At 50.0% G+C, this 27400-nt stretch overlaps 2 protein-coding genes and 1 pseudogene across 2 annotated transcripts; all 3 read left to right on the top strand.

The window, feature by feature from the left end:
* The first annotated feature begins 520 nt into the window (after positions 1-520).
* LOC135998984 (butyrophilin subfamily 1 member A1-like) lies at positions 521-7346 on the top strand. Its single transcript, XM_065652333.1, has 10 exons — positions 521-536; positions 671-1018; positions 2030-2311; positions 2760-2864; positions 3435-3455; positions 4071-4091; positions 4712-4732; positions 5017-5037; positions 5453-5485; positions 6352-7346. The coding sequence occupies exons 1-10, from the start codon at positions 521-523 to the stop codon at positions 6867-6869; spliced, it is 1386 nt and encodes a 461-aa protein (XP_065508405.1). The 3' UTR covers positions 6870-7346.
* Positions 7347-12080: 4734 nt separating this feature from the next.
* Positions 12081-22117, top strand: LOC135999119 (butyrophilin subfamily 1 member A1-like). Its single transcript, XM_065652603.1, has 10 exons — positions 12081-12168; positions 12895-13242; positions 14244-14525; positions 14973-15077; positions 15644-15664; positions 16292-16312; positions 16902-16922; positions 17208-17228; positions 20706-20738; positions 21600-22117. Exons 1-10 carry the CDS (start codon positions 12081-12083, stop codon positions 22115-22117), a joined length of 1458 nt encoding a protein of 485 aa, XP_065508675.1.
* Positions 22118-22933: 816 nt separating this feature from the next.
* On the top strand, positions 22934-25043 carry LOC135998983 (butyrophilin subfamily 1 member A1-like; annotated as a pseudogene).
* Positions 25044-27400: the final 2357 nt, after the last annotated feature.

Here is a 27400-nt window from a genome sequence, read left to right as displayed (position 1 = left end):
GTCTTCCTGGCTACTGACGCACAGGAAAAAGCCTTGAACAAAACCTGGTTTAAAAAATATTCTGGGCTCTATTTCTGCTAGATTGCTGACCTGAAGCTGCCTTGGCAAAAGGCTGCAACACAACAGTTGTCTTGAAAGTTGATTTCCTTTTGTTTTTCTTTAACCAGAAACACTTTCTCTGAGATGAGTGGCCAGTTTATTAATAAGCCTTGTCTTTTTAAATTTCCAAAGATGCTCAGAGCGCCTGTAACGTTTTAAATTTCTGCTGTAATAGGTGCAAATAGCTGAGGATATTGGAGTTTTCTTTGTACTCAAGTTCTCTCCTTTCTCCAACCACCCACCCAGAAACCTTCCAGTCACTTCTGTCCTTCTTTACCCTGCTTTCTCCCCACCCGCAGCAGCACAGGCAGCACTTGACCCTTGAGAACAAATTGTCTTTTAGTGATCTGAAGAACTTTGGTGGTAGCGCAGGACAGGGAACCATGTGCTGCACAGCCGGGGTCCCTCTCCCAGCCCCCCAATGTCTCGTCCCCCCGGTACGGTGATGCTCTAACTCAATGATATGGCACATTGCACACGAACCATCTGGAGCAGCAGCCGCTGGTTTTCCAAGCTCAGTCACCACCGCAAACTCACAGTTATTTCTTCTTCCTTTGGGGTTTTCTCCCAGCTCCGCTCAAAGTGATGGGACCCCCCGGCCCCGTCACCGTGGCCATGGGCGAGGACGCGGTGTTGCCCTGCCGCTTCTCCCCCGTGCAGAGCACGCAAGACATGGAGGTGACCTGGTTTCGGAAGCAGCTCTTGCCCTTTGTGCATCACTACAAGGGGGGCCAGGACCAGTACTTGGACCAGATGCTGCAATATCGAGGGCGCACGGAGCTGTGGAAGGACGGACTCGCCAAGGGCAGCGTGAACTTGAAAATTTTCAACGTCCGACTGTCTGACAGAGGGAATTACACTTGTCTTGTTCTCAGTGGCTCAGACTATGACGAGGCTGTGGTGGAGCTGAAGGTGACAGGTCTGTAGTCCGTGTTCCTTGTGCCTCTAATTTACTTGCTCGTAGCCAGCCTTCTTCTTCCCTGTCCTCCCCAGCAGCAATTTCAGGTGGGTGCTTAGGAAATACGGTTTAATTAAGTCTCATGTTTGAAAATACCAAGAATTTCTCATAGAAGGAAAATTGCTTACCAAGTGGCCATCAAGAACTTGAGAGAAACTCTACCAACTTCAGAGGTGTTCTTGAGATTGTTTTCTTCATATAAATGGAAGTAAGAAAAAATTTGGCATTGAGTAATATAGTAAGAATGTCCTGGTTTGTGCTTTTCTATATTAATATCCAGACCTGTAGATTATTTTGATGCAGTAGCAGCCTCCAGAGCAGATCTTTGAGTTATGTGAAAAAGACTGTAAGAATCATAGAATCATAGAAAGTTTTGAGTTGGCAGGGATCTCCACAGCTCCCCCAGTGCCCCCCCTGCCATGAGCAGGGACATCTGCACCAGCTCAGGTTGCTCAGAGCCCTGTCCAGCCTGGCCTGGGATGTCTCCAGGGATGGTTCATCCACCACCTCTCTGGCCAACCTGGGCCAGGCTCTCACCATCCTCAGGGGAAGCAATTCCTTCATATATCTGATCTAAATCTCCCCTTTTGCAGTTTTAAACCATCACCCCTTGTCCTGTCACAACATGCCCTCCTTTAAAGTCTGTCCCCACCTTTCTTATCAGCCCCTTTTAAGCACAGAAAGGCCGCAATAAGGTCTCCCTGGAGCTTCTCTTCTCCAGCTGAACCCCCCAACTCTCTCAGCCTGTCCTCCCAGCAGAGCTGGTCCAGCCTCGGATCATTTCTGGGGCTCCTCTGGCCCCTCTCCAGCAGGTCCATGCCCTGTTGAAATGAAATGTCCTGACCCCACCTGACACTTGTCTTAAACCAAACCCCGGGACTTGTCAGTGTCCAAGTCCATCCCTTGTCAGGCAGAGGGGCAGCCAGGCCACCCCGTTCCCACAGGATCACTGGGGTGTCTGTGTCCCCGCAGCCAGCGGCTCTGCCCCGCTTGTCGCGCTGGAGCGGTACCAGGACGGGGGGATCCGGGTGTCCTGCCGCTCGGCCGGCTGGTACCCGCGGCCCCGGGTGCTGTGGCGAGATCCCCACGGGCAGCATCTCCCATCCCTCTCGGAAAGTGTCACCCAGGACCAGAGCAGCCTCTTTGCGGTGGAAAGCAGCATCATCCTCACTAGGGGCATGAAGCAGAACTTCTCCTGCTGGGTCCGACACGTCCTCGATGGCCAAGAACGCGGATCAGCGTTTTACATCTCAGGTGAGGGGGGTGCGGGCACATTGCCCCATTATTGCTGCTCATGGTGCTGCACTCGGGATATGACACTGGCAGAAAATCTCGGGTGCATTTGTCAGGCTGCGTGTTCGGTGCATCCAGTGTTTTCTGCACCCTTCATCTTTCTTTTTCTGGAAGGAGAATAAAGCATGATTTAACTAGAAATAATTTGACTAGAAATTTATTTTTGCTTTAAAATGTCCCCCACGGGGTATGCAGACAAAATATCGACAATCACAGAGAAGTACAAAATTTCAAAAATAGATTTTTTTTTCTTATTTTATGATTTGTTAATTTGTCGAGTACACTTAAGAGATGACTTTCACCTTTGATGGGATTCAGACCTGCGATGAGCTTGTATAACACAGAAATAATCTATTTCCCATTGCTTCTTGCTGATTGACCAAACCCCTTTGGGGATTTTATTTTTTAGATCCCTTTTTCCATAACGCACATCCTTGGATAATTGCCCTGAGCATGGTCTTGGTTGTTGTGGTTGCTGTCCTTATTATCACTGTTTATCTATTTAAAATTAAAGGTACTGTCCTGGCGCGGTGTTTGGGGTGGGAGATTGGTCCTGTTTGGCCACCTCTGGTTTTGGTGGACGAGTGGGTTTGGGAAATGTCGGGATGGTCCCGCAGTCTTGTCTCGGTGTCTGGGACATACATGTGGTGCCAGGGAGCTTAAAAATCCGGAGATTTATTTTCTAGCAAAAAAAGAAAGGTTGTTTTTCCAACAAAAAGGTAGCAAAGAAGGATGTGGACATTAAAGCAGCATGAGCCAGACTTTCTTCCAGCCCTGCCAATGTTGGATTCTTCTTGCTGAAATGGAGTGATGATTTGCCAGGCCCTGCAAAACAACCCTAAAACCTTGCACTTTTGGGGGCCTGGCAGGGCTCCTCCCTTCCTCAAAGACAAATAATACGGAGTAATAAAGGACACTGAAATCCTCTATTTCTTACCAAAGGGAGCTGGGCCGGTGGGTTGCACAGGCACCGCAGCACTGCCAGACCCCGGGCGGCTCTAACTCCTGCTGTGGTTTGACCAGGGCTCTTTGGAAGGGATGACGTTCTCAATTATTTACATTTCTTTTTTTCTTTCCTTCATAGGAAAGCGTGAGGAACAACTAGGTAAGCTTTACATTTGTTTTCCCAGAAACTGGGGAATTCTCTGAAATGGGAGAATTCATTTGGATGTGGGGGAGGTAAATGGTTTGGCTACTGGCTATAGAAAATTGTTAACTCTGTGTATGAAATGTTGAAAAGGTGGTAATTTTAAGGAAAATCATTGCCAAACCAAAGAAAGCATGAACAGATGTTGTACCAACAGTGAATTTTGCTTTTCAAAGAGCTCTCAAGGGTCTTCCCAAAGCTGGGAGAAGCTTTAGGGTAGCACATTTCATTTTGCAAGGGCCTCAGCTGTGTCTCAGCACCAAGGAAACCCAGGACCAGGATGGTTCTGTAGCACTGAAGGAGAAGTTTAACCCCGTGCTCCTCCCTGGTCCATGCAAACCTGCCCCTTCACCGCTGCCCTGGAGCTGCAGCCCTGGCTGGACTCTGCCCGAGGCGGCCCTGGGGAGGGTGGCCAAGAGCTCCAAAAGTCTTGAGCAGAAAGATCTTGGGGAGCTCCTGGGCTGCAGCTTTTCCATCATGAGCGATTTCAGCCTCCTCCCCACCCCAACAAGTGTCTCGCTGAAAAAGGAATGGACTTCGGTGGTGATGCTCTGTTCTGGTTTTGTTTTTCAGCGATGCGAGAGGCAGCACTGCGTAAGTCCCGCTCCCTGTCTTCCCGGTGAAATCCTCTGTGAAAACTTTCAGACGTTGTTATTCATCCTCTCATTCTGTCCAAATGTTCTTCTTTCAGTAGATACCTTACTTCTCCCTCCCTGACACCCTAATCATGTGAAAATTTACTCTGAAAAGTCATTAGGATTTTTTGTCTGAGTGGCTGTCAATGCTTTTTAACATGCTCGTTTATTTTAAGTAGTGAGATAGTATGGAAAACTTATTGAGTTTTTTATTTTAGGGAGAGATTACAGAAACCTAGGCTGTTGAGAATTCTCTTCTAAAAATGTAGATTGTTTGCTGACCAAGAAATTTAAAAAAAAATAAAATGAAGAGAGCATATTTGTTTGGTTGCAGCTCATAAAATTGCCAAGAAAGCTCTTTGGCTATTAAAAGTGAGCTCTTGCTAAATTGCTACCAATACAGGTTGATGGGGAACATCAATACAGGCCCAGCCCACTCAGGAATCAGGAGCATCCTTGCAACCAGAGTGTCAATCAGCACATCTGCCCCCTTTCTCACAGCCTCTGCTCACCTGTGTGGTGGGATCCTGGGGAAGGGGCTGTGTCAAATAGTAACTTGTGTTTCTCTTTGTTGCTCAGGGGTCCGTGATGCAGAAATCGGTGAGTTTCCTATTCCTTACAAAGGATTTTTCACAGAGTCTGTATAGGGTGGTGGGGTTTTGTTTTTCGTTTTCACTGTTAAAGTGCAAAGTCAACCAGAAAGTGCTTGGGGGGTGGAGGGAAAAGGAGAGAGTGAATTTGAGTCAGACAATTCAAGGTGATTGAGGATGGTTTTGCCAAGCGTTGGCAGAACCCCTCTCCTGCCCGTGCAGATGGTTATGGGTGAGGTTAAATCCCAATCAATATGCCATAAGCCATTTGGGCTGATTTATCTTCTTTTTCAGAGAACCAAGCTGAAGAACTTGGTGAGTACCATTCTCCTTCCTACATGGGACATGTTTCCATTGGGCCATTTTCTCACCTGGGTTTTGCACCTATGTCCTGGTTTTGGTTTTCCTTTTGGGAAAGGAAAAAGTAGCAAATATCAAACTCATTTCAGAAACATGATTGTCCTTTGTTCTCGATGTGTTTTAAAGATATTGCCTGTGATCCTTCTATCCTAAGAAGAAAATTATTTCACTTTTCAAAGAAAGTACAAACAGACCAAAAATAGTCAGGACAGCTTTGAAGCTGTGTGCTGTGACATGACTTTCACAAATAGAGCAACCATTCTGAAAATGTGCAACTACACTGGCATATCATTATTCTTAGCTAATCCAATACAAGTGTGTTCAGATTACCCCTCATCTGTGATTTTTTTCTCTTTTTTTTAAAAAAAAGAATGGAGAAGATATGCCCTGCATATAGCAGAAGGTAATTAAAGTTTGGTCTTTTGGAGTGCTGAATCATCTTCCCTGCTTTAATCTCCCTTCCTGGTAGTTCCTCTGCCGCAGCGATGCTGGTGGGAACAGGGATGCTTCTGCCAGGCCTCACTGTCCAGGAGGGCGTGTAATACTCAGACCTCTTGTTTATTTGGTGCATGTCCCAGTTTCAGGCCCATCTGGAGAGTCCTGGTCCTCAGTGCGCAGTGCTGGCCACAATTTAGACATGGGGGCTTCTTCAGTCTGAGGAGCTGGGTCACTTTAGCTTGGACGAGAGGAGACTGAGGGGTGACCTCATTCATGTTTATAAATAAGTAAAGGGTGAGTGTCAGGAGGATGGAGCCAGGCTCTTCTCGGTGGCAACCAGTGATAGAACAAGGGGCAATGGGTGCAAACTGGAACACAGGAGGTTCCGCTTAAAGATGAGAAGAAACTTCTTCCCAGTGAGGGTGCCAGAGCCTGGCCCAGGCTGCCCAGGGAGGTTGTGGAGTCTCCTTCTCTGCAGACATTCCAACCCACCTGGACACCTTCCTGTGTAACCTCATCTGGGTGTTCCTGCTCCGGCGGGGGGATTGGACTGGATGAGCTTTCGAGGTCCCTTCCAATCCCTGACATTCTGTGATTCAGTGATTCTGTGTGATTCAGTCTGGAGTTCTGCTGGTCTTCTCTTCCCGCTCTACTCAATGTCGTCTCTCTGCTTCGTTTTCTGCTCCTTGCACTAATATTGTCACCTTGTGCAGCTTCCCATGCCACAGTCTGCCAGCTATTGTTCGCACTTTCTCTTCCATGTGCAACCCCTCCAAAGCTCTTTCCTGGCGTGAGCTCTGCCCTGATGTGTTGACTCCATCTCTCCTGCAGTGAGGGTGGTTCTGGATTCAGACAGAGCCCACCGCAGCCTTCTCCTGTCTGATGACTGCAAAAGTGTGAAACGAGAAGAGAGGGCACAGGACATCCCTGACATCCCCAAGAGATTTGATGTACGCCGCTATGTGCTGGGTCGTGAAGGCTTCACCTCAGGGAGATGTTACTGGGAGGTGGAGGTGGTGGATGGAGAAGGATGGGTTGTGGGGGTCTGTAGAGCAGATGCAAATAGGATTGGTGAGATTGTGTTTAAACCAGAGGAGGGTTTCTGGGCAGTGGGGCAGTGGGAAGGGCGCTTCCAAGCTCTCACGTCCCCTGCTCGCACTTTCCTTTCTAAAATCCAAGCTCCCAAGCGGATCCGGGTCTCACTGTGTTATGAAGAGGGGCGGGTGTCATTTTTCAGTATTGATGAGAACATTCCCATCTTCACGTTTCCACAGACATCATTTGAGGGGAAAACAGTCTACCCTTGGTTCTGGCTGGGTGCTGGGACACGGCTCAAAGTGTGGCCTTGATGAAGAGGAGGGAGCAAGAGAAGGTTTTCCAGAGGACCTCAGCAGTTCAGACTCACAGCAGGATTTAGGTTGGAAGGAACTGGTGGAGGTTTCTGTTGCAGCCACCTCCCCTCAGCAGGGCTACCCTCCAAGTAGCCTGAGGTGTCTTTGAACCTCGCTCAGCTGAATTGTGTAGGACGTCCAAGGGTGGAGATCTCGTTACGTCTCTGGACCTCTGGCTGGTGCTGCACCTCTCTCAAGGGGAAGAATTAGCCCTTTGTGCTTGAACAGAGTTTCCCCAGTTGCAACTCATGACTGTCGCCTTTCATCCCCGCTCTCTACCAGTTGAACAACACTCTCCCTGAAGACATTCCTGCAGCAGGGATCGCTTTCTAAATGTACAGAATAAAGTGACTTCAGTGGGATTTGTCTGTGTGTCAGCACCAAATGTCTGTGTCCAAGGTGTTGCCTCCACCTCCTTTAAGTATGTGAGGCGTGTCAGGGAATATTGAGAAAACGGTTCACTGTATCCTACAGGAGACAATAAAGGCACATATGTCAGTGGGTCGGTCCATGGCTGTGCGTGTCCCCAGCACAAGCCCAGGTGACGAGCTCACCTGTGACCTGGAGACAGCTAACACTGGGATGTGGATCCCCCCTTACAACTTTGAGTAGTCTGAAGCAGACTCAGAATGTCCTATGGGGGCTGAAATGAAGCTGGAGAAACCAAAATTTTGCATAGAGAAAGGCATCTCGTCAGCATGGGGGTGGCCCCTGCTTCCAGGGCTCTGAAGAGACACTCGTTAGACATTCGTGTCCCTAACGAAGGTGTGTGGGAAGGTGAAAATAAGACTGTGCTTTCTGTACTGGAGAAGGCGCACTGTGCTCCTCAGGTCAGGGGCAATGTGGTTCCATGTTTCTCTGACCCTTGGACACCATCACCTCATGATCCTCTTCCTCTTTTGGAGATAAGAAAGATGGAAACAGACAGGGCCTGTTGTGACAGGACAAGGGGTGATGGTTTTAAACTAGAGGAGGGAGATTCAGTCTGGACATAAGGAAGAAATTGTTGGCCCTGAGGGTGGTGAGAGCCTGGCCCAGGTTGGCCAGAGAGGTGGTGGCTGAACCATCCCTGGAGACATCCCAGGCCAGGCTGGACGGGGCTCTGAGCAACCTGAGCTGGTGCAGATGTCCCTGCTCATGGCAGGGGGGGCACTGGGGGAGCTGGGAAGGTCCCTTCCAACCCAAACTATTCTATGATTTCTTCTCCCCTGCCCAGAGGTGGGAAACTCCCTCATCCTGGACTGCCCCAGCCTCAGTGCTGCTGTGATCCTGCCCCTGCTCCTCATTCAGCAGCTGCCATGCGATCCCTGGCCAAGGAGACCCCGGTGTCCTGGAGGAGGATCCACCTGAGTGGGTGGGTGCACGTCTGCTCTGCAGACACCTGGACCTGAGCTTGGGTGGCTCTAGTGCTGCATGACTAAAACAGGCACATCTGGGCACAAACAAGTGCAGACCACAACGGATGTTACCCCAAGACCTGTGACCCCAAATTCCTGTTTATTTCTGTAGACAACAGTGGGAACCAAGGACACGCTGTTGGTGTGGTGGTGGGTCTACAGATAAGCACAAGGAGTTCAACTGTGGGGGTCACAGCCACCAAATCTCAACCCCATCACAAGCCCAGGCTGGGACAAGCCCCAGGTGTTGGGACCTTAAATAGCTGTTCTACAGCAGAAGCAGGAGGCTTATGGCTCCTCAACAGAGGACAGATCCACCACCTCTTCCCTTCTGAAAACTCACCTCTTCCACTCATCTCCTTCACCTCGTTGGCCAGGGTCTCCTGTTTCTCTCCTTCCACTGTGTTGGCTGAGAATCCACAGGAGGGGAGGCGGGATTCCCTGCTGAAAGTGGAAATTGCAAGACTCAGAGGTTGCCTGAAGGTGACAAAAGAGTAGAAGGAATGATGGCAGAGTCACAGCGTTCAGGCTCTTTTCAGACAGCCAGCACTCACCTGTGGGCTGACTGCAGGAAAGGAGGTTTTGGATGGTCTGGAGGTCTCCAGTCTGCTCTCCACTGCCCTCAGCTCATCAGCTCCTGGCTGGACTGGGCTTGCACAGCACTTCCAGCTTGTTTGAGGGAGCAGATCAAAGCCCAGAGGGGCTGGATTGTCTGGAGAGCAGAGCTGGAGTAAAGCACTTTCCCGTCTCTGGGATACCACAGCACGGGAACTTCCACCTCCCCTCGTCCTGGCGACTCCCTCCCACACCCTGAAGCTGTCGTGGGTGTGACCTCCTCTGACACGTGAGTTTGGGAGCTCCCTCCCAACGTTCCTGCAGTGCCCCCGTCCTGTTTGCATCACGAGATCTACCACATCTCCCCGCTTCGTCCAGCTGCGGGTGGGTGATAAGAGCCTGCGGCACCGCTGGATGCCCAGAGCCCTCCTGGGCCAGTGGCACCATGTGCACCTCCAGCCCGGTGGGATGTCACCTGGGGACTCCAGCCCCAGAGTACTGGCCATGCTCTGGGTGTCCAGGCCGCATAGGGTGATGAGAGAAGATGTCTGGCTCCTTTCAGCTGCTGTTTGCCCAGATTTGTCCGGCTGCCCGTGGATTTCAGGGTGATCTTGAAGGGCATGTGTTGCCTCGATTGCTTCACTGCTGAGTAGGGGACAGCAGGTGCTGGGCTTCGCATCTCACCTCTCTCTTCTTCAGGCAGCTTTTCAGGTGCCCGGGGGTGATGGCCTCACCTGTGACCACAGGGAGCTTGGCAGGTGGCACCCGCTCTGCTCTGTCACGTCACTCTGAAAGCCACTGGATGGAGCACAAAATGAAGTGGAGTGCAAGGGAACCTGCCTCCGGGTGGTTCTGCCAGCTGGTGCTGGGGACAGAGGACTGGGAGCGCAGGACTGGTTTAGTGGTAGAATTAGGTTATGGTTGGAATCGATCTTAAGCCTATCTTTGCAACCAAAATGATTCTATGATTCTATGACTGGAGACAGACTGTCTCAGCAGGAACTGTTCAGTCAGGGACCATTGTCACATGGTGGCATCACACGGCACGGTGGGGGCTGCTGAACATCCTGTCTGCAGGACTGGCAGAGGTGGGAGGTCACTAGTTCCAGGACACGTGGAACACTCTGGCTTCATATGCACATTTGCAGATGCCTCAAGCAGTGCCACGGCCCCTGTGTCCGCCTGGTACCCCTGCCCAGAACCCGGGCCCTCTGACCCCGGCATGGGTCCCCAACTCGCAGATGCTCCAGCCTGATGCTCGCTGCAAAAACACAACGTTCACACCCCCATCCACAGGCACCCCAGACCCTCTGCTGCCTGCCCGTGGGGACTCCGACTCTCCAGCCAGCCAAGTGCACTGAACAGCTCTGTTTCACCCGTGACCAGGCCCTCTTATACCCCTTTTTACCTGTCCCCCACCTTGTCCTCCCGGATTCCTTTCCACTGCACATGCCTTTAGCTGTTCTCCTACTTCCACTGAGCCCCCAGTATTTGGGACCAACAGCTTTGCATCCTGGTTATTGCAAAAGCCAGGCTGGCCCTCCCTGAAGTGCTGCCCACAGGTTTGTGAAAGCCCAGTGATTAGCATGAGTGATGAGGTTGGTTTATTATCCTTATCTCTGCTATCAGTTGTTGGCCAAATCTGTGACTCTGAATGCTTCACTTATTGCCTCCCTCTTCCTTGTCGTCCCTTTTAGAAAGGTCCCTGGCCAGGTCCCTTTACCCCAGCAGATGCTCTCACCTCCTGCCTGCCCCACGCTCCCGGCTGGGGACAGGAGGGTGCTGGACCCCCAAGGGCTGAGAACCTGGGGGAGCTGCCTTGGTGACACATCCCAGGGCAGCAGCTTTCCCTCATCAAACCATCTGCCATGGCCTCGCCTCTTGGCCGGGGAGAGGGAATTGCTTTTAATTAAGCTGGACTTCGATCCCACACCCACTCCGTCTCTGGGTGCAAATCTCGGTTCCGTCACCTCCCTCAGTCCTGGGTTACTTCTCTCAATCCATCACCTCCTTCCCACTACTGACCGTGGGCTTCTCCCAGGATTGTGCAAACTGCTGCTGATATTCATCCCCACCCCAGTCCAATATCCATCCCCTCCCCAGTCCAATATCCAACCCCTCCCCAGTCCAATATCCAGCCCCTCCCCAGTCCAACATCCATCCCCTCCCCAGTCCAATATCCAACCCCTCCCCAGTCCAATATCCAGCCCCTCCCCAGCTCATGGAGCCACGGGAGGAGGCTGCCGTACCAGCCGCAGCTGCACCGGGTCCCTGTGGCAGGGACGTGCAGGCGGACGCTGCCAGAAGAGCTCTTCCAGAGCAAAAGCATTGCCAAAAACCCTTCACATCACTCAGCAACTTTCATTTTTGAGCGGAGGCAACTCAGAAGGAAATGAGTGAGAGACTGGGACACAGAGAGACATTTTTGTTTAGTTTTTAACAGGGAAATGCACAGCTCAGATGGGGTGAACCCCGGACACTCCGGTGACAGCCGAGCAGCTCCCGCCCTGTGAGAGATCTCGGTTCCTCCAGGTACGCGGCATCTCTTGCAAAGCTGCAGATTGAAATCGCTTTCTGCCATCTGCCAAACTTCGTCGTGGTTTTCGCCACTCATTAAGAAAGCCGGGACTAAGTCAGTGGGTGACAAGAGGGTTCAGGGGGTTCACAGCAGGGCCAGGTCCCATCCTGGCTGGGTGTTGAATTAATGTTCTGGTTATTTTGCTTTCCCTGGTCTGAGACGTCATTGCAGTGGCAGGGGATGTGCTACCGAGTCCTGAATTTGTCCCAGAGGATGAGTGTGTGGCAACAGCTCCACGTGCATTTGGTCTGGGTTTCTCCCTCTCATCCTGCACATTTCCATCTCTTTCTCAAGGCTGGATAAGAAAAGCAAGGGCTCATATTAAAACAACTGCCACTTTGTCAGGAAATTAGAGGAGATGTTGCAGCTTGTCCTTTGTTTCCCCATGGGAAATTCCTGCAACTTTTTATACCAGTCATATACTTTGTATGTAGAGCACCAAGCAAAGTCAGGCTGATGATGGAAAATCGAATTCAACCTTTGGCATGTGAAGCTCTTCCCTAGCCATCATAAAAAGGGGCTGCAAGCAGAAAGAAATCCCTTTAAAAGTGAGTTATGCCTTTTATTCTATTCCCTTTTTTCTCCTTGCTTTCAGCTCTTCCCTCTCTTTCCGTGTCTCCAGGTTGTGCTCCAGTGAAGATGATGCTCTCCAGTTTCCATCCCCGCTTGGCTCTGCCGGCTTTTATCGCTTATGGTTTAGTTTTCCAAGTTCACGAGCTGCACTCAGGTAGGCGTCCCTCTGGTTTTTGCTGATCCCTGGGGCGTTGCTTCCAGCCTCAGTATCTTCCTGGCTAACGACGCACAGGAAAAAGCCTTGAACAAAATCTGGTTTAAAAAATATTCTGGGCTCTTTTTCTGTTAGATTGCTAACCTGAAGCTGCCCTGGCAAAAGGCTGCAATACAACAGTTGTCTAGAAAGCTGATTTCCTTTTGTTTTTCTTCAACCAGAAACCACTTTCTCTGTGAGTTGAGTGGCCAGTTTATTAATAAGCCTTTTCTTTTTAAATTTCCAAAGATGCTCAGAGCACCTGAGATGTTTTAAATTTCTCTTGTAACAGGTGCAAATAACTGAGCATATTGGAGTTTTCTTTGTACTCAAGTTCTCTCCTTTCTCCAACCACCCACCCAGAAACCTTCCAGTCACTTCTTTCCTTCTTTATCCTGCTTTCTCCCCACCCTCAGCAGCACAGGCAGCACTTGACCCTTAAGAACAAATAGTCTTTTAGGGATCTGAAGAGCTTAGGTGGTAGCGCAGGACAGGGAACCATGTGCTGCACAGCCGGGGTCCCTCTCCCAGGCCCCCAATGGCTTGTCCCCCCGGCATGGTGACGCTCCAACACAATGACATGGCACATGGCACACAAACCGTCTGCGCGGCAGCCCCTGGTTTTCCAAGCTCAGTCACCACCGCAAACTCACAGTTATTTCTTCTTCCTTTGGGGTTTTCTCCCAGCTCCGCTCAAAGTGATGGGACCCCCCGGCCCCGTCACCGTGGCCATGGGCGAGGACGCGGTGCTGCCCTGCCGCCTCTCCCCTGTGCAGAGCACGCAAGACATGGAGGTGACCTGGTTTCGGGAGCAGCTCTTGCCCTTTGTGCATCGCTACCAGGGGGGTCAGGACCAGTACTCGGACCAGATGCTGCAATATGAAGGGCGCACGGAGCTGTGGAAGGACGGACTCGCCGAGGGCAGTGCGAACTTGAAAATTTTTGATGTCCAACTGTCTGACAGAGGGAATTACACCTGCTTTGTTCTCAATGGCTCAGACTATGATGAGGCTGTGGTGGAGCTGAAGGTGACAGGTCTGTAGTCTGTGTCCCTGGTGCCTCTAATTTACTTGCTTGTAGCCAGTGTTATTCTTCCCTGTCCTCCCCAGCAGCAATTTCAGGTGGGTGCTTAGGAAATAGGGTTTGATTAAGTTCCATGTTTGAAAATACCGAGAATGTCTCATAGAAGTAAAATTATTTAGCAAGTGGCCATCAAAAACTTGTGAGATACTCTACCCACTTCAGAGGTATAGTTGAGATTGTTTTCTTCATATAAATGGAAGTAAGAAAACATTTGGCATTGAGTAACATAGTAAGAACGTCCTGGTTTGTGCTTTTTTATATTAATATCCAGACCTGTAGATTATTTTGATGCAGTAGCAGCCTCCAGAGCAGATCTTTGAGTTATGTGAAAAAGACTGCACGAATCCTAGAATCGTAGAAGTTGGAAGGGATCTACATAGCTCCCCGAGTGCCACCCCTGCCATGAGAGGGACATCTTCACCAGCTCAGGTTGCTCAGAGCCCCGTCCAGCCTGGCCTGGGATGTCTCCAGGGATGGTTCATCCACCACCTCTCTGGCCAACCTGGGCCAGGCTCTCACCACCCTCAGGGCCAACAATTTCTCCCTTATGTCCAGACTGAATCTCCCTCCTCTAGTTTAAAACCATCACCCCTTGTCCTGTCACAACAGACCTTGCTCAAAAGTCTGTCTCCGTCTTTCTTATTGGCCCCTTTTTAGTACGGAAAGGCCACACCAAGGTCTCCCTGGAGCTTCTCTTCTCCAGCTGAACCCCCCAGCTCTCTCAGCCTGTCCTCCCAGCAGAGCTGTTCCAGCCTCGGGTCATTTCTGGGGCTCCTCTGGCCCCTCTCCAGCAGGTCCATGCCCTGTTGAAATGAAATGTCCTGACCCCACCTGACACTTGTCTTAAACCAAATCGCGGGATTGTCAGTGTCCAAGTCCATCCCTTGTCAGGCAGAGGGGCAGCCAGGCCACCCCGTTCCCGCAGGATCACTGGGGTGTCTGTGTCCCCGCAGCCAGCGGCTCTGCCCCGCTTGTCGCGCTGGAGCGGTACCAGGACGGGGGGATCCGGGTGTCCTGCCGCTCGGCCGGCTGGTACCCGCGGCCCCGGGTGCTGTGGCGAGATCCCCACGGGCAGCATCTCCCATCCCTCTCGGAAAGCGTCACCCAGGACCAGAGCAGCCTCTTTGCGGTGGAAAGCAGCATCATCCTCACCAGGGGCACGAAGCAGAACTTCTCCTGCTGGGTCCAACACGTCCTGGATGGCCAAGAACGCGGATCAGCATTTTACATCTCAGGTGAGGGGGGTGCGAGCACATTGCCCCATTATTGCTGCCCATGGGGCTGCACTCGGGATATGACACTGGCAGAAATTCCCGGTTGCACTTGACAGGCTGCATGTTCGGTGCATCCAGTGTTTTCTGCACCATGCAGCTTGCTTTTTCTGAAAGGAGAATAAAGCATGATTTAACTCGAAATAATTTGACTAGAAATTTATTTTTCCTTTAAAATATCCCCCCACAGTATATGCAGACAGAACATTGTCAATCACAGACAAGTTCGAAATTGCCCAAATAGGGTTTTTTTCTGATTTTATTTTTTGTCACTTTGTCGAGTACACTCAAGAGGTAACTTTCACCTTTGATGGGATTCAGACCTGGGATGAGCTTGTATAATACAGAAATAATCCACTTCCCATTGCTGCTTGCTGATTGACCAAACCCCTTTGGGGATTTATTTTTCAGATCCCTTTTTCCGTAACGCACATCCTTGGATAATTGCCCTGAGCATGGCCTTGGTTGTTCTGGTTGCTGTCCTTATTATCATTGTTTATCTATTTAAAATTAAAGGTACTGTCCTGGCGCGGTGTTTGGGGCTGGAAATTGGTCCTGTTTGGCCACCTCTGGTTTTGGTGGACGGGTGGGTTTGGGAAATGTCGGGATGGTCCCGCAGTCTTGTCTCGGTGTCTGGGACACACCTGTGGTGCCAGGGAGCCTAAAGACTCAGGGATTTACTTTCCGGCAAGAAAAGAAAGGTTGTTTTTCCAACAAAAAGGTAGCGAAGAAGGATGTTGACATTAAAGCAGCATGAGCTAGACTTTCTTCCGGCCCTGCCAATGTAGGATTCTTCTCGCAGAAATGGAGTGAGGATTTGCCAGGCCCTGCAAAAAAAACCCCAAAACCTTGCCCTTTGGGGGTCTGGCAGGGCTCTTCTCTCTCTGAAAGACAAATAATACAGAGGAATAAAGGGAATGGAAATCCTCTATTTCTTACCAAAGGGAGCTGGGCCGGCGGGTCGCACAGGCACCGCAGCACTGCCAGACCCCGGGCGGCTCTAACTCCTGCTGTGGTTTGACCAGGGCTCTTTGGAAGGGATGATGTTCTCAATTATTTACATTTCTTTCTTTCCTTCATAGGAAAACATGAGAAACAAATAGGTAAGCTTTAGTTGTTATTACCCAGAACCTGGGGAATTCCCTGAAATGGGAAAATTCATGTGGATGTGGGGAGGTAAATGATTTGGCTAGTGGCTATAGAAAATTGTTAACTCTCTCTAAGAAACATTGAAAAGGTGGTAATTGTAAGGAAAATCATTGCCAAACCCAAGAAAGCATGAACAGATGTTGTACCAACAGTGAATTTTGCTTTTCAAAGAGCTCTCAAGGGTCTTCCCAAAGCTGGGAGAAGCTTTGGGGTAGCACATTTCATTTTGCAAGGGCCTCAGCTGTGTCTCAGCATTAAGAAAAACCTCTCCCAAAACCCAGGGGCAGGATGGTTCTGTAGCACTGCAGGAGAAGTTTAACCCCGTGCTCCTCCCTGGTCCATGCAAACCTGCCCCTTCACCGCTGCCCTGGAGCTGCAGCCCTGGCTGGACTCTGCCCAAGGCGGCTCTGGGGAGGGTGGCCAAGAGCTCCAGAAGTCTTGAGCAGAAAGATCTTGGGGAGCTCCTGGGCTGCAGCTTTTCCACCATGAGCGATTTCAGCCTCCTCTCCACCCCAACAAGTGTATCAGTGAAAAAGGAATGGGCTTTGGTGGTGATGCTCTGTTCTGGTTTTGTTTTTCAGCGATGCGAGAGGCAGCACTGCGTAAGTCCCGCTCCCCATCTTCCCGGTGAAATCCTCTGTGAAAACTTTCAGACTTTGTTCTTCATCCTCTCATTCTGTCTAAATGTTCTTCTTTCAGTAGATACTTTACTTCCCCCTCCCTGACACCCTAATCATGTGAAAATTTACTCTGAAAAGCCATTAGGACTTTTTCTCTGAGTCGCTGTCAATGCTTTTTAACATGCTCTTTTATTTCAAGTAGTGAAATACTATGGAATACTTATTGAGTCTTTTATTTTAGGGAGAGATTAAAGAAAACAAGGCTGTTGAGAATTCTCTTCTAAAACCTATAGATTATTTGCTTACCAAGAAATTTAAAAAAATTGAATTGAAGATAGCCAAGAAAGCTCTTTGGCTATTAAAAGTGAGCTCTTGCTAGATTGCTACCAATACAGGTTGATGGGGAACATCAATACAGGCCCAGCCCACTCAGGAATCAGGAGCATCCTTGCAACCAGAGTGTCAATCAGCACATCTGCCCCCTTTCTCACAGCCTCTGCTCACCTGTGTGGTGGGATCCTGGGGAAGGGGCTGTGTCAGATAGTAACTTGTGTTTCTCTTTGTTGCTCAGGGGACCGTGATGCAGAAATCGGTGAGTTTCCTGTTCCTTACAAAGGATTTTTCATGGAGTCTGTATACGGTGGTGGGTTTTTGTTTTTCCTTTTCACTGTTAAAGTGCAAAGTCAACCAAAAAGTGGTTGGGGGGTGGAGGGAAAAGGAAAGAGTGAATTTGAGTTCAGACAATTAATGGTGATTGAGGATGGTTTTGCCAAGCGTTGGCAGACCCCCCCTCCTGCCCGTGCAGGCAGTTACAGGTGAGGTTATATCCCAATCAATACCCCACAACCCATTTGTGCTGATTTATCTTCTTTTTCAGAGAAGCAAGCTGAAGAACTTGGTGAGTGCCATTCTCCTTCTTACATGGGACACGTTTCCATTGAGCCCTTTTCTCACCTGGGTTTTGCACCTACGTCCTGGTTTAGGTTTTCCTTTTGGGAAAGGAAAAAGTAGCAAATACCAAACTCATTTCAGAAACATGATTTTCCTTTGTTCTCTATGTGTTTTTAAGATATTGCCTGCGATCCTTCTATCCTAAGAAGAAAATTGTTCCACTTTTCAAAGAAAGTACCAACAGACCATAAATAGTCAGGACAGCTTTGAAGCTGTGTGCTGTGACATGACTTTCACAAATATAGCAACCATTCTGAAAATGTGCAACTGCACTGGCATATCATTGTTTTCAGCTAATCCAGTAGAAGTGTGTTCAGATTACCTCTCAATTGTGAGGTTTTTTCTTTTTTTTTTTTTTTGAAAGCATGGAGAAGATATGCAGTGCCTATAGAAGAATGTAATTAAAGTTTGGTCTTTTGGGGTGCTGAATCATCTTCCCTGCTTTAATCTCCCTTCCTGGTAGTTCCTCTGCCGCAGCGATGCTGGTGGGACCAGGGATGCTTCTGCCAGGCCTCACTGTCCAGGAGGGCGTGTAACACTCAGACCTCTTGTTTGTTTGGTGCATGTCCCAGTTTCAGGCCCCTCTGGAGCGTCCTGGTCCTCAGTGCGCAGTGCTGGCCACGCTTTAGACATGGGGGCTTCTTCAGTCTGAGGAGCTGGGTCACTTTAGCTTGGACAAGAGGAGACTTAGGGGCGACCTCATTAATGTTTATAAATATGGAAAGGGTGAGTGTTACCAGGATGGAGCCAGGCTCTTGTTGGTGACAACCAGTGTTAGGACAAGGGTCAATGAGTGGAACACAGGAGGTTCCATTTAGATTTTAGAAGAGACTTCTTCCTAGTGAGAGTGCCAGAGCCTGGCCCAGGCTGCCCAGGGAGGTTGTGGAGTCTCCTTCTCTGCAGACATTCCAACCCGCCTGGACACCTTCCTGTGTAACCTCATCTGGGTGTTCCTGCTCCGGCGGGGGGTTGGACTGGATGAGCTTCTGAGGTCCCTTCCAATCCCTGACATTCTGTGATTCTGTGTGATTCAGTGTGGAGTTCTGCTTGTCTCCTCTTCCCGCTCTGCTCAATGTCATCTTTCCTCTTTTATATCTGCTCCTCGCACTAACATTGTCACCTTGTGCAGCTTCCCATGCCACAGTCTGCCAGGACCTGCAAAAAAACCCCAAAACCTTGCACTTTCGGTGCCTGGCAGGGCTCCTCCCTTTCTGAAAGACAAATAATACAGAGGAATAAGGGGAATGGAAATCCTCTATTTCTTACCAAAGGGAGCTGGGCCGGTGGGTCGCACAGGCACCGCAGCACTGCCAGACCCCCGGCGGCTCTAACTCCTGCTGTGGTTTGACCAGGGCTCTTTGGAAGGGATGATGTTCTCAATTATTTACATTTCTTTCTTTCCTTCATAGGAAAGCATGAGGAACAAATAGGTAAGCTTTACATTTGTTTTCCCAGAAACTGGGGAATTCCCTGAAAGGGGAGAATTCATGTGGATGTGGGGGAGGTAAATGGTTTAGCTAGTGACTATAGAAATTGTTAACTCTGTCTATGAAACGTTGAAAAGGTGGTAATTGTAAGGCAAATCACTGCCAAACCCAAGAAAGCACAAACAGATGTTGTACCAACAGTGAATTTTGCTTTTCAAAGAGCTCTCAAGGGTCTTCCCAAAGCTGGTAGAAGCTTTGGGGTAGCACATTTCATTTTGCAAGGGCCTCAGCTGAGTCTCAGCACCAAGGAAACCCAGGGGCAGGATGGTTCTGTAGCACTGAAGGAGAAGTTTAACCCCGTGCTCCTCCCTGGTCCATGCAAACCTGCCCCTTCACCGCTGCCCTGGACCTGCAGCCCTGGCTGGACTCTGCCCGAGGCGGCTCTGGGGAGGGTGGCCAAGAGCTCCAAAAGTCTTGAGCAGAAAGATCTTGGGGAGCTCCTGGGCTGCAGCTTTTCCACCATGAGCGATTTCAGCCTCCTCCCCACCCCAACAAGTGTCTCGGTGAAAAAATAATGGGCTTTGGTGGTGACACTCTGTTCTGGTTTTGTTTTTCAGCGATGCGAGAGGCAGCACTGCGTAAGTCCCGCTCCCCATCTTCCCGGTGAAATCCTCTGTGAAAACTTTCAGACTTTGTTCTTCATCCTCTCATTCTGTTCAAATGTTCTTCTTTCAGTAGATACCTTACTTCTCCCTCCCTGACACCCTCATCATGTGAAAATTTACTCTGAAAAGTCATCAGGATTTTTTCTCTGAGTGGCTGTCAATGCTTTTTAACATGCTCATTCATTTTAAGTAGTGAAATAGTATGGAAAACTTATTGTGTTCTTTAATTTAGGGAGAGATTACAGAAACCTTGGCTGTTGAGAATTCTCTTCTAAAAACTTAGATTGTTTGCTTACCAAGAAATTTAAAAAAAAAATAAAATGAAGAGAGCATATTTGTTTGGTTGCAGCTCATAGAATTGCCAAGAAAGCTCTTTGGTTATGAAAAGTGAGCTCTTGCTAGATTGCTACCAATACAGGTTGATGGGGAACATCAATACAGGCCCAGCCCACTCAGGAATCAGGAGCATCCTTGCAACCAGAGTGTCTATCAGCACATCTGCCCCCTTTCTCACAGCCTCTGCTCACCTGTGTGGTGGGATCCTGGGGAAGGGGCTGTGTCAGATAGTAACCTGTATTTCTCTTTGTTGCTCAGGGGTCCGTGATGCAGAAATCGGTGAGTTTCCTATTCCTTACAAAGGATTTTTCACAGAGTCTGTGTAGAGTGGTGTTCTTTTGTTTTTCCTTTTCACTGTTAAAGTGCAAAGTGAACCAAAAAGTGGTTGGGGGGTGTAGGGAAAAGGAGAGAGTGAATCTGAGTTCAGACAATAAATGGTGATTGAGGACGGTTTTGCCAAGCATTGGCAGACCCCCCCTCCTGCCCGTGCAGGCAGTTACAGGTGAGGTTATATCCCAATCAATACCCCACAACCCATTTGTGCTGATTTATCTTCTTTTTCAGAGAAGCAAGCTGAAGAACTTGGTGAGTACCATTCTCCTTCCTACACGGGACACATTTCCATTGAGCCCTTTTCTCACCTGGGTTTTGCACCTATGTCCTAGTTTTGGTTTTCCTTTTGGGAAAGGAAAAAGTAGCAAATACCAAAGTCATTTCAGAAACATGATTTTCCTTTGTTCTCTATGTGTTTTTAAGATATTGCCTGTGATCCTTCTATCCTAAGAAGAAAATTGTTCCACTTTTCAAAGAAAGTACAAACAGACCATAAATAGTCAGGACAGCTTTGAAGCTATGTGCTGTGACATGACTTTCACAAATATAGCAACAATTCTGAATATGTGCAACTGCACTGGCATATCACTGTTTTGAGCTAATCCAGTATAAGCGTGTTCAGATTACCTCTCAACTGTGATTTTTGGTTTTTTTATTTTAAAGCATGGAGAAGATATGCAGTGCCTATAGAAGAAGGTAATTAAAGTTGGGTCTTTTGGGGTGCTGAATCATCTTCCCTGCTTTAATCTCCCTTCCTGGTAGTTCCTCTGCCGCAGCGATGCTGGTGGGACCAGGGATGCTTCTGCCAGGCCTCACTGTCCAGGAGGGCGTGTAACACTCAGACCTCTTGTTTGTTTGGTGCATGTCCCAGTTTCAGGCCCCTCTGGAGCGTCCTGGTCCTCAGTGCGCAGTGCTGGCCACGCTTTAGACATGGGGGCTTCTTCAGTCTGAGGAGCTGGGTCACTTTAGCTTGGACAAGAGGAGCCTGAGGGGCGACCTCATTAATGTTTATAAATATGGAAAGGGTGAGTGTTACCAGGATGGAGCCAGGCTCTTGTTGGTGACAACCAGTGTTAGGACAAGGGTCAATGAGTGGAACACAGGAGGTTCCATTTAGATTTTAGAAGAGACTTCTTCCTAGTGAGAGTGCCAGAGCCTGGCCCAGGCTGCCCAGGGAGGTTGTGGAGTCTCCTTCTCTGCAGACATTCCAACCCACCTGGACACCTTCCTGTGTAACCTCATCTGGGTGTTCCTGCTCCGGCGGGGGGGTTGCACTGGATGAGCTTTTGAGGTCCCTTCCAGTCCCTGACATTCTCTGATTCTGTGAATCTGTGTGATTCTGTCTGGAGTTCTGCTGTTCTCCTCTTCCTGCTCTGCTCAATGTCAGCTCTCTGCTTTGTTTTCTGCTCCTTGCACTAACATTGTCACCTTGTGCAGCTTCCCATGCCACAGTCTGCCAGCTATCACTCGCACTCTTTCTCCTCCTTGTGCAACCCCTTCAAAGCTCTTTCCTGGGGTGAGCTCTGCCCTGATGTGTTGACTCCATCTCTCCTGCAGTGAAGGTGGTTCTGGATTCAGACACAGCCCACCATACCCTTGTCCTGTCTGATGACTGCAAAAGTGTTAGAAGACAAGTGGAGACCATTGAAGTCCCTGACAACCCCAAGAGATTTGATGTAATGTTCTGTGTGCTGGGTTATGAAGGCTTCACCTCAGGGAGATGTTACTGGGAGGTGGAGGTGGAGGATGGAGAAGAATGGACTGTGGGGATCTGTAGAGAAGATGTGAAAAGAAAAGGCACGATTCCGTTTAAACCAGAGGAGGGTTTCTGGGCAGTGGGGCAATGCCTAGGGTGCATCCAAGCTCTCATGTCCCCTTGTTGGATTTCCCTTTCTGAAATCCAGACTCCCAAGCGGATCCGGGTCTCACTGTGTTATGAAGAGGGGCGGGTGTCATTTTTCAGTGTTGATGAGAACATTCACATCTTCACATTTCCACAGACATCATTTGAGGGGAAAACAGTCTACCCTTGGTTCTGGGTGGGTGCTGGGACACGGCTCAAAGTGTGGCCTTGATGAAGGGGAGGGAGCAAGAGAAGGTTTTCTAGGGGACCTTGGCAGTTCAGACTCACAGCAATATTCAGGTTGGAAGGAACTGGTGGAGGTTTCTGTTGCAGCCACCTGCTCTCAGCAGGGCTACCCTCAAAGTGGCCTGAGGTGTCTTTGAACCTCGTTCAGCTGAATTGTGTAGGACGTCCAAGGGTGGAGATCTCGTTACGTCTCTGGACCTCTGGCTGGTGCTGCACCTCTCTCAAGGGGAAGAATTAGCCCTTTGCATTTGAACAGAGTTTCCCCAGTTGCAACTCATGACTGTCGCCTTTCATCCCCGCTCTCTACCAGTAGAACAACACTCTCCCTGAAGACATTCCCGCAGCAGGGATTGCTTTCTAAATGTACAGAATAAAGTGACCTCAGTGGGATTTGTCTGTGTGTCGGCACCAAATGTCTGTGTCCAAGGTGTTGCCTTCACCTCCTTTTAACCTTTAAGGAGTGTCAGGGACGTTTTAGAAAACGGTTCACCACAGCCTACAGGAGACAATGAAGGCACATATGTCAGTGGGTTGGTCCATGGCTGTGCGTGTTCCCAGCAGAAGCGCAGGTGACGAGCTCACCTGTGACCTGGAGACACCTAACACTGGGAATTCTGAGTAGCCTGGAGCAGACTCAGAATGTCCTATGTGGGCTGAAATGAAGCTGGAGAACCCCAAATTTCTCATGGAGAAAGGCATCTCGTCAGCATGGGGGTGGCCCCTGCTTCCAGGGCACTGAAGAGACGCTTGTTAGACATTTGTCTCTTTAAAGAAGGTGTGTGGAAAGGTGAAGATACAGACCATGCTTTCTGCACTGGAGAAGGCGCACTGTGCTCCTCAGGTCAGGGGCCACGTGGTTGCATGTTTCTATGACCCTTGGACATCATCACCTCATGATCCTCTTCCTCTTTTGGAGATAAGAAAGATGGGAACAGACAGGGCCTGTTGTGACAGGACAAGGGGTGATGCTTTTAAACTAAAGGAGGGAGATTCAGGCTGGACATGAGGAAGAAATTGTTTCCCCTGAGGGTGGTGAGAGCCTGGCCCAGGTTGGCCAGAGAGGTGGTGGCTGAACCATCCCTGGAGACATCCCAGGCCAGGCTGGACGGGGCTCTGAGCAACCTGAGCTGGTGCAGATGTCCCTGCTCATGGCAGGGGGGGCACTGGTGGAGTTGGGAAGGTCTCTTCCAACCCAAACAGTTCCATGATTCCATGATTTCCTCTCCCCTGCCCAGAGGTGGGAAACCCCCTCATCCAGGACTGCCCCAGTGTCCTAGTTTTGTTGAAAAACAAGTTTCTCTTTTAGTGAATTTCCCTGTCAGCTAAAGTCCTCTTACTAACTGCAGTTTTCCTGAAAGTTAGATACATGTCTTGGTAGACATAGCAATGGAATGCAAGGTCATTGATAATGATGCATCTCACGAGATGTGCAAGCAGGAGGTGAACTGAAAACTGACCAACTAAAGTATTCCATCCCATTCACGTGATACTTCATATAAAAGTGGGGGATCACGAGGATCTCGTCCCTTTTCCTTACGGCCAACATTGCGAGAGGACCTTGTGAGTCGTCCCTGCGAGGTGGGGCCTAGTGACAGACTGAATCCAGTTCCGGTTGTCTGCAGAGTCCAGTCCAGGACTTCGGGTGCTGGCCCTACATCTGCCAGAGCAGCTGCCGGAACTTTCAAGATTGGTTTTGTATATTTTGTATTATTCTTCTATTTTTATTGGTAGCATTAGTAAAACATTTTTAATTTTTTCCAACTCTCTTCTCTCTGTCCTTCTTTCCCTCCCAATTGCCTGTCGTTAGTGGGAAGGGGGGAGAGGGAGGGGCTGAAGGGGGAAGCGGGGAGAGAGAGGGTTAACAATACATCTGCCACGGTTTTGTTGTCACCCCGCAATCAAACCACGACAAAGGGTTATGTTTGGACTCGATGATCTTAAGGGTCTCTTCCAAGCAAAATGATTCTATGATCTCTGCCCACCAGCTCCCTGGAGCTGGTCTCCACAAAGCACCTCCCCGTGTTGGTGATGTCATCCAGATGTCAGAGGTGACCTCTGGGCTCCATCTGTCTTTCAGGTGCTTTGACATCTGCCACAGGGGAGGGAGTGGAGGAATCCCAGGGACCGTACACAAAAGGTGAGTTCTGCTGGGGAGCCTCATCCAGCTAACCCTGGCTGTAAGGGGTGCAACACGTGTGTTGGGGGACAGTGAATCTTCACTTGCCTTGCCTCAGATTGCAGAGCTGCTCCCCATTTTGAGCTGGACACCTTCTGGAAGAGAAGTATTCCAAGTTTTCCTCCCACACCAGGACCAAAAGAGGGTCAGCATGGGAAAATTCTTCCCAGGGCTGATCTCTCCCCCTCATTCTTTGACCTGTCCTCTCTTGCAGTGACCATGACTCTGGATCCGACACAGCTCAGTCCCGGCTCATCTTGTCAGCAGATCATAGAAGTGTGATGCAGGGAACCATGCAGCAGAGCCAGCCGGACAACCCGGAGCGCTTTGACCCCTGGCCGTGCGTGCTGGGCTGCGGGGAATTCGACTCGGGGAGACGTGCTGGGAGGTGGAGGTTTGCTGTGGGTCACGCTGGGCTGTGGGGGTGGCCCTGGAGTCGGTGAAGAGGAAGGGCCCGATTGACATGAGCCCGGCAGGGGGGATCTGGGCGGTGGGGCGGTACAAGGAGAAGTTCCAGGCTCTCACTACCCCAGCACCCACCCCCATCCTCCCCAGCGCAGCCCCCCAGAGGGTGCGGGTCTGTCTGGACCACGCAGAGGGACAGGTGGTGTTTGTCAATGTGGACAGCGGGGCTGTGATTTTCACTTTCCTGCGAGCCACGTTTGCAGGGCAGCGAATCCGGCCCTGGTTCTGGGCGGGTCGGGGGTCCCGCCTCAAACTGTGTCCTAGGACCTGAGGAGGAGCCTCCCCGTCCTCCTGCGTCCCTGTCTGGCCAGTCCTTGGGGACTCCCGTAGCTGACAAATCTTCTGCCATCTCCATCTATAAACCCTCTGCCGTGAGCCTCTGAGGCTGTTCAACTCTCACCTGCCTGCAGAGAGCAGGAATTGCCTCGCTGGGAGCCGAGATCCATGGGCTTCACCAGCCTTGGTTGAACTATGGTGGAAGAGGCCCAGAGGAGGGCTCTGGGTGAAGAATGGCCGTTTCTGGGGACATCCTTAATTTACAGAGGCCGTGAGGGGGATCGAGGGGCGTAGCAGCAGCACTGGAGTGCCCAGTGATGGTATTTTCACTCAAGGAACCAGGTGGATGGGTGCCGAGGATGGAACCTGGCCATGTTCTGTAGGCCCAAAGCCTGGGCACCCTCCATGTCTGGTCCCTGAGGTTGGCCTGATTTGATTCTTGTGTTAGCTCAGGAAAACACAAGTAAATGTTCATCTTTTTGGGAGGTGCTACCAGGATTTACATCTCTAAACAGTTTTGTGGGTGGAATTGTAATCACTGCCTTTTAACAAATTAGGGTACCAAATAATTCTTCAATGTTTGACTATTCAATTTGTTTCTCTGGTTGTGATGAGACTTTTGGAGAGAAAATTTAGAGGTTTAGATCTTCTCCAGCCAAAGAACTACTACCAGGAATTTGCTGAAGTTTAGGAAGAGACTGTAGGAATTGTGGCTTGAGACTTGCTGATTTGCAGAACTGACGGGATTTGTGCCATCGCATGTTAGAAGCGAAAAATATGAATAACCAAAGTTATATAAATAACCAATAAATAAGTGAAGTTCAAATGCTGTTCAAACAAATGTGAAGATAAATGCCACCCCACAAGACCTTGCTGGCAGATAAGGACTTTGAACACGTTGGCTCCATCTCTGTCCAGACATGTACCCGCTGCCTTCGTGTTCCAGTTGTGGGGTCTCGCCATCCTTCCGCTGTGCTCATGGAAATGCAGAGCCACAGCCCCGACACGGGTAAGATCTCCCTCCTGCTGCATGGGCACAACGTTGGCTTTGGCAGCGGTAGCTGAGGACATGCTGGCACCAAGATGTGGGTGGCCATTTGGAGACCTCTTAGAATTTCAGAATGGTTTGGGTTGGAAGGGACCTTAAAAATCATCGAGGCCAACCCCTGCCATGGGCAGGGACATCTTCCAGTAGACCAGGTTGCTCAAAGCCCTGTCCAACCTGGCCTTGAACACTGCCAGGGATGGGGCATCCACAGCTTCTCTGGGCAGCCTGTGCCAGGGCCTCACCACCCTCATAGGGAAGAAGGAACCTTGTCCATTCCTAATGGGATTTTCCCGTCCTCTGTGCTCTGCCAGGAGCATGAGTTGCTCCTGCTTTAGGGAATGTCTCCTCGGACGGTCCCCTGGGTTGCTTTGCTGGATTGCTGGTCCCACAGCCGTGCAGATGCCAGGTGCAACAGGATGTCACCTGTCCCCGTACAGTGCCGGAGAGGTTGGTGAGCCCATCGCCTTGTGCCGGGGCAGGGGATCTGTTCCTGACCCAGTGCTGCAACTCTGTCCAGCTACTAGAGTAGATCAGACAGACCAACGCTGTTGCCTGTGCCCAGCTGCCACCACAAAGGTGACAACTGAAGTGGCACCAAGAGGTTCCAACCAGCAACATGGCTGGAGAAGAAGAAATCTAGGCTGGACCCAGACAAGGTTCCCCTTCAGCTACATTCCCCTTTTCTTCTCCCAAGAGCAGGAATTAGCAGGAGAGGACAAAGCAAGGTCCCTGGGGGTGGGGACCGCCTCATCTTTTCCAGGTCTGGCATGTCCTTTGAATGTCATTTCCTCAAAATGCCAGTTGTCCAGAGCAGATCCACGGCTGGAAGCCATGTCCTGTGGGGAGCAGCTGGGCGCTTTGGGTTTGTTTCCTTTGGAGCAAAGGAGGCTGAGGGGCGACCTCATGGCTCAGCTGCTTCCTGAGGACAGAATGTTGAGAGAGAGGCGCTGAGCTCTGCTTCTGGATCCGGGACAGGACCTTGGGAATGGTGCAAAGCTGCACACGAGAGGGTTCAGACTGGACATTAGAAACCATTTCTTTACCAAGAGGGTGGTCGAGCACTGGAACAGGCTTCCTTGAGAAGTGGTTGATGTCCCAAGGCTGTCAGTGTTTAAGAGGGATTTGGATTAAGAACAAACTTTAACCTTTGTTCCCCCTGTAGTGGTCAGTCAACTGGATTAGATGATCATTGTAGATCCCTTCCAACTGAACGAGTCTAGTCTAGTCTATGTGAGGAAGAGGAGAGCTTGATGGGGGGAGATCAGAGAATGGCAGATCTGTGGGAATCGCCTCATCTGTGAGAT

This window comes from Caloenas nicobarica, chromosome 27, assembly GCF_036013445.1.
Source record: "Caloenas nicobarica isolate bCalNic1 chromosome 27, bCalNic1.hap1, whole genome shotgun sequence".
In the NCBI taxonomy this organism is placed as follows: Eukaryota; Metazoa; Chordata; class Aves; order Columbiformes; family Columbidae; genus Caloenas; species Caloenas nicobarica.
Note: the sequence above shows the minus strand (reverse complement) of the source record. Positions and strands in the feature narration are given on the sequence as shown.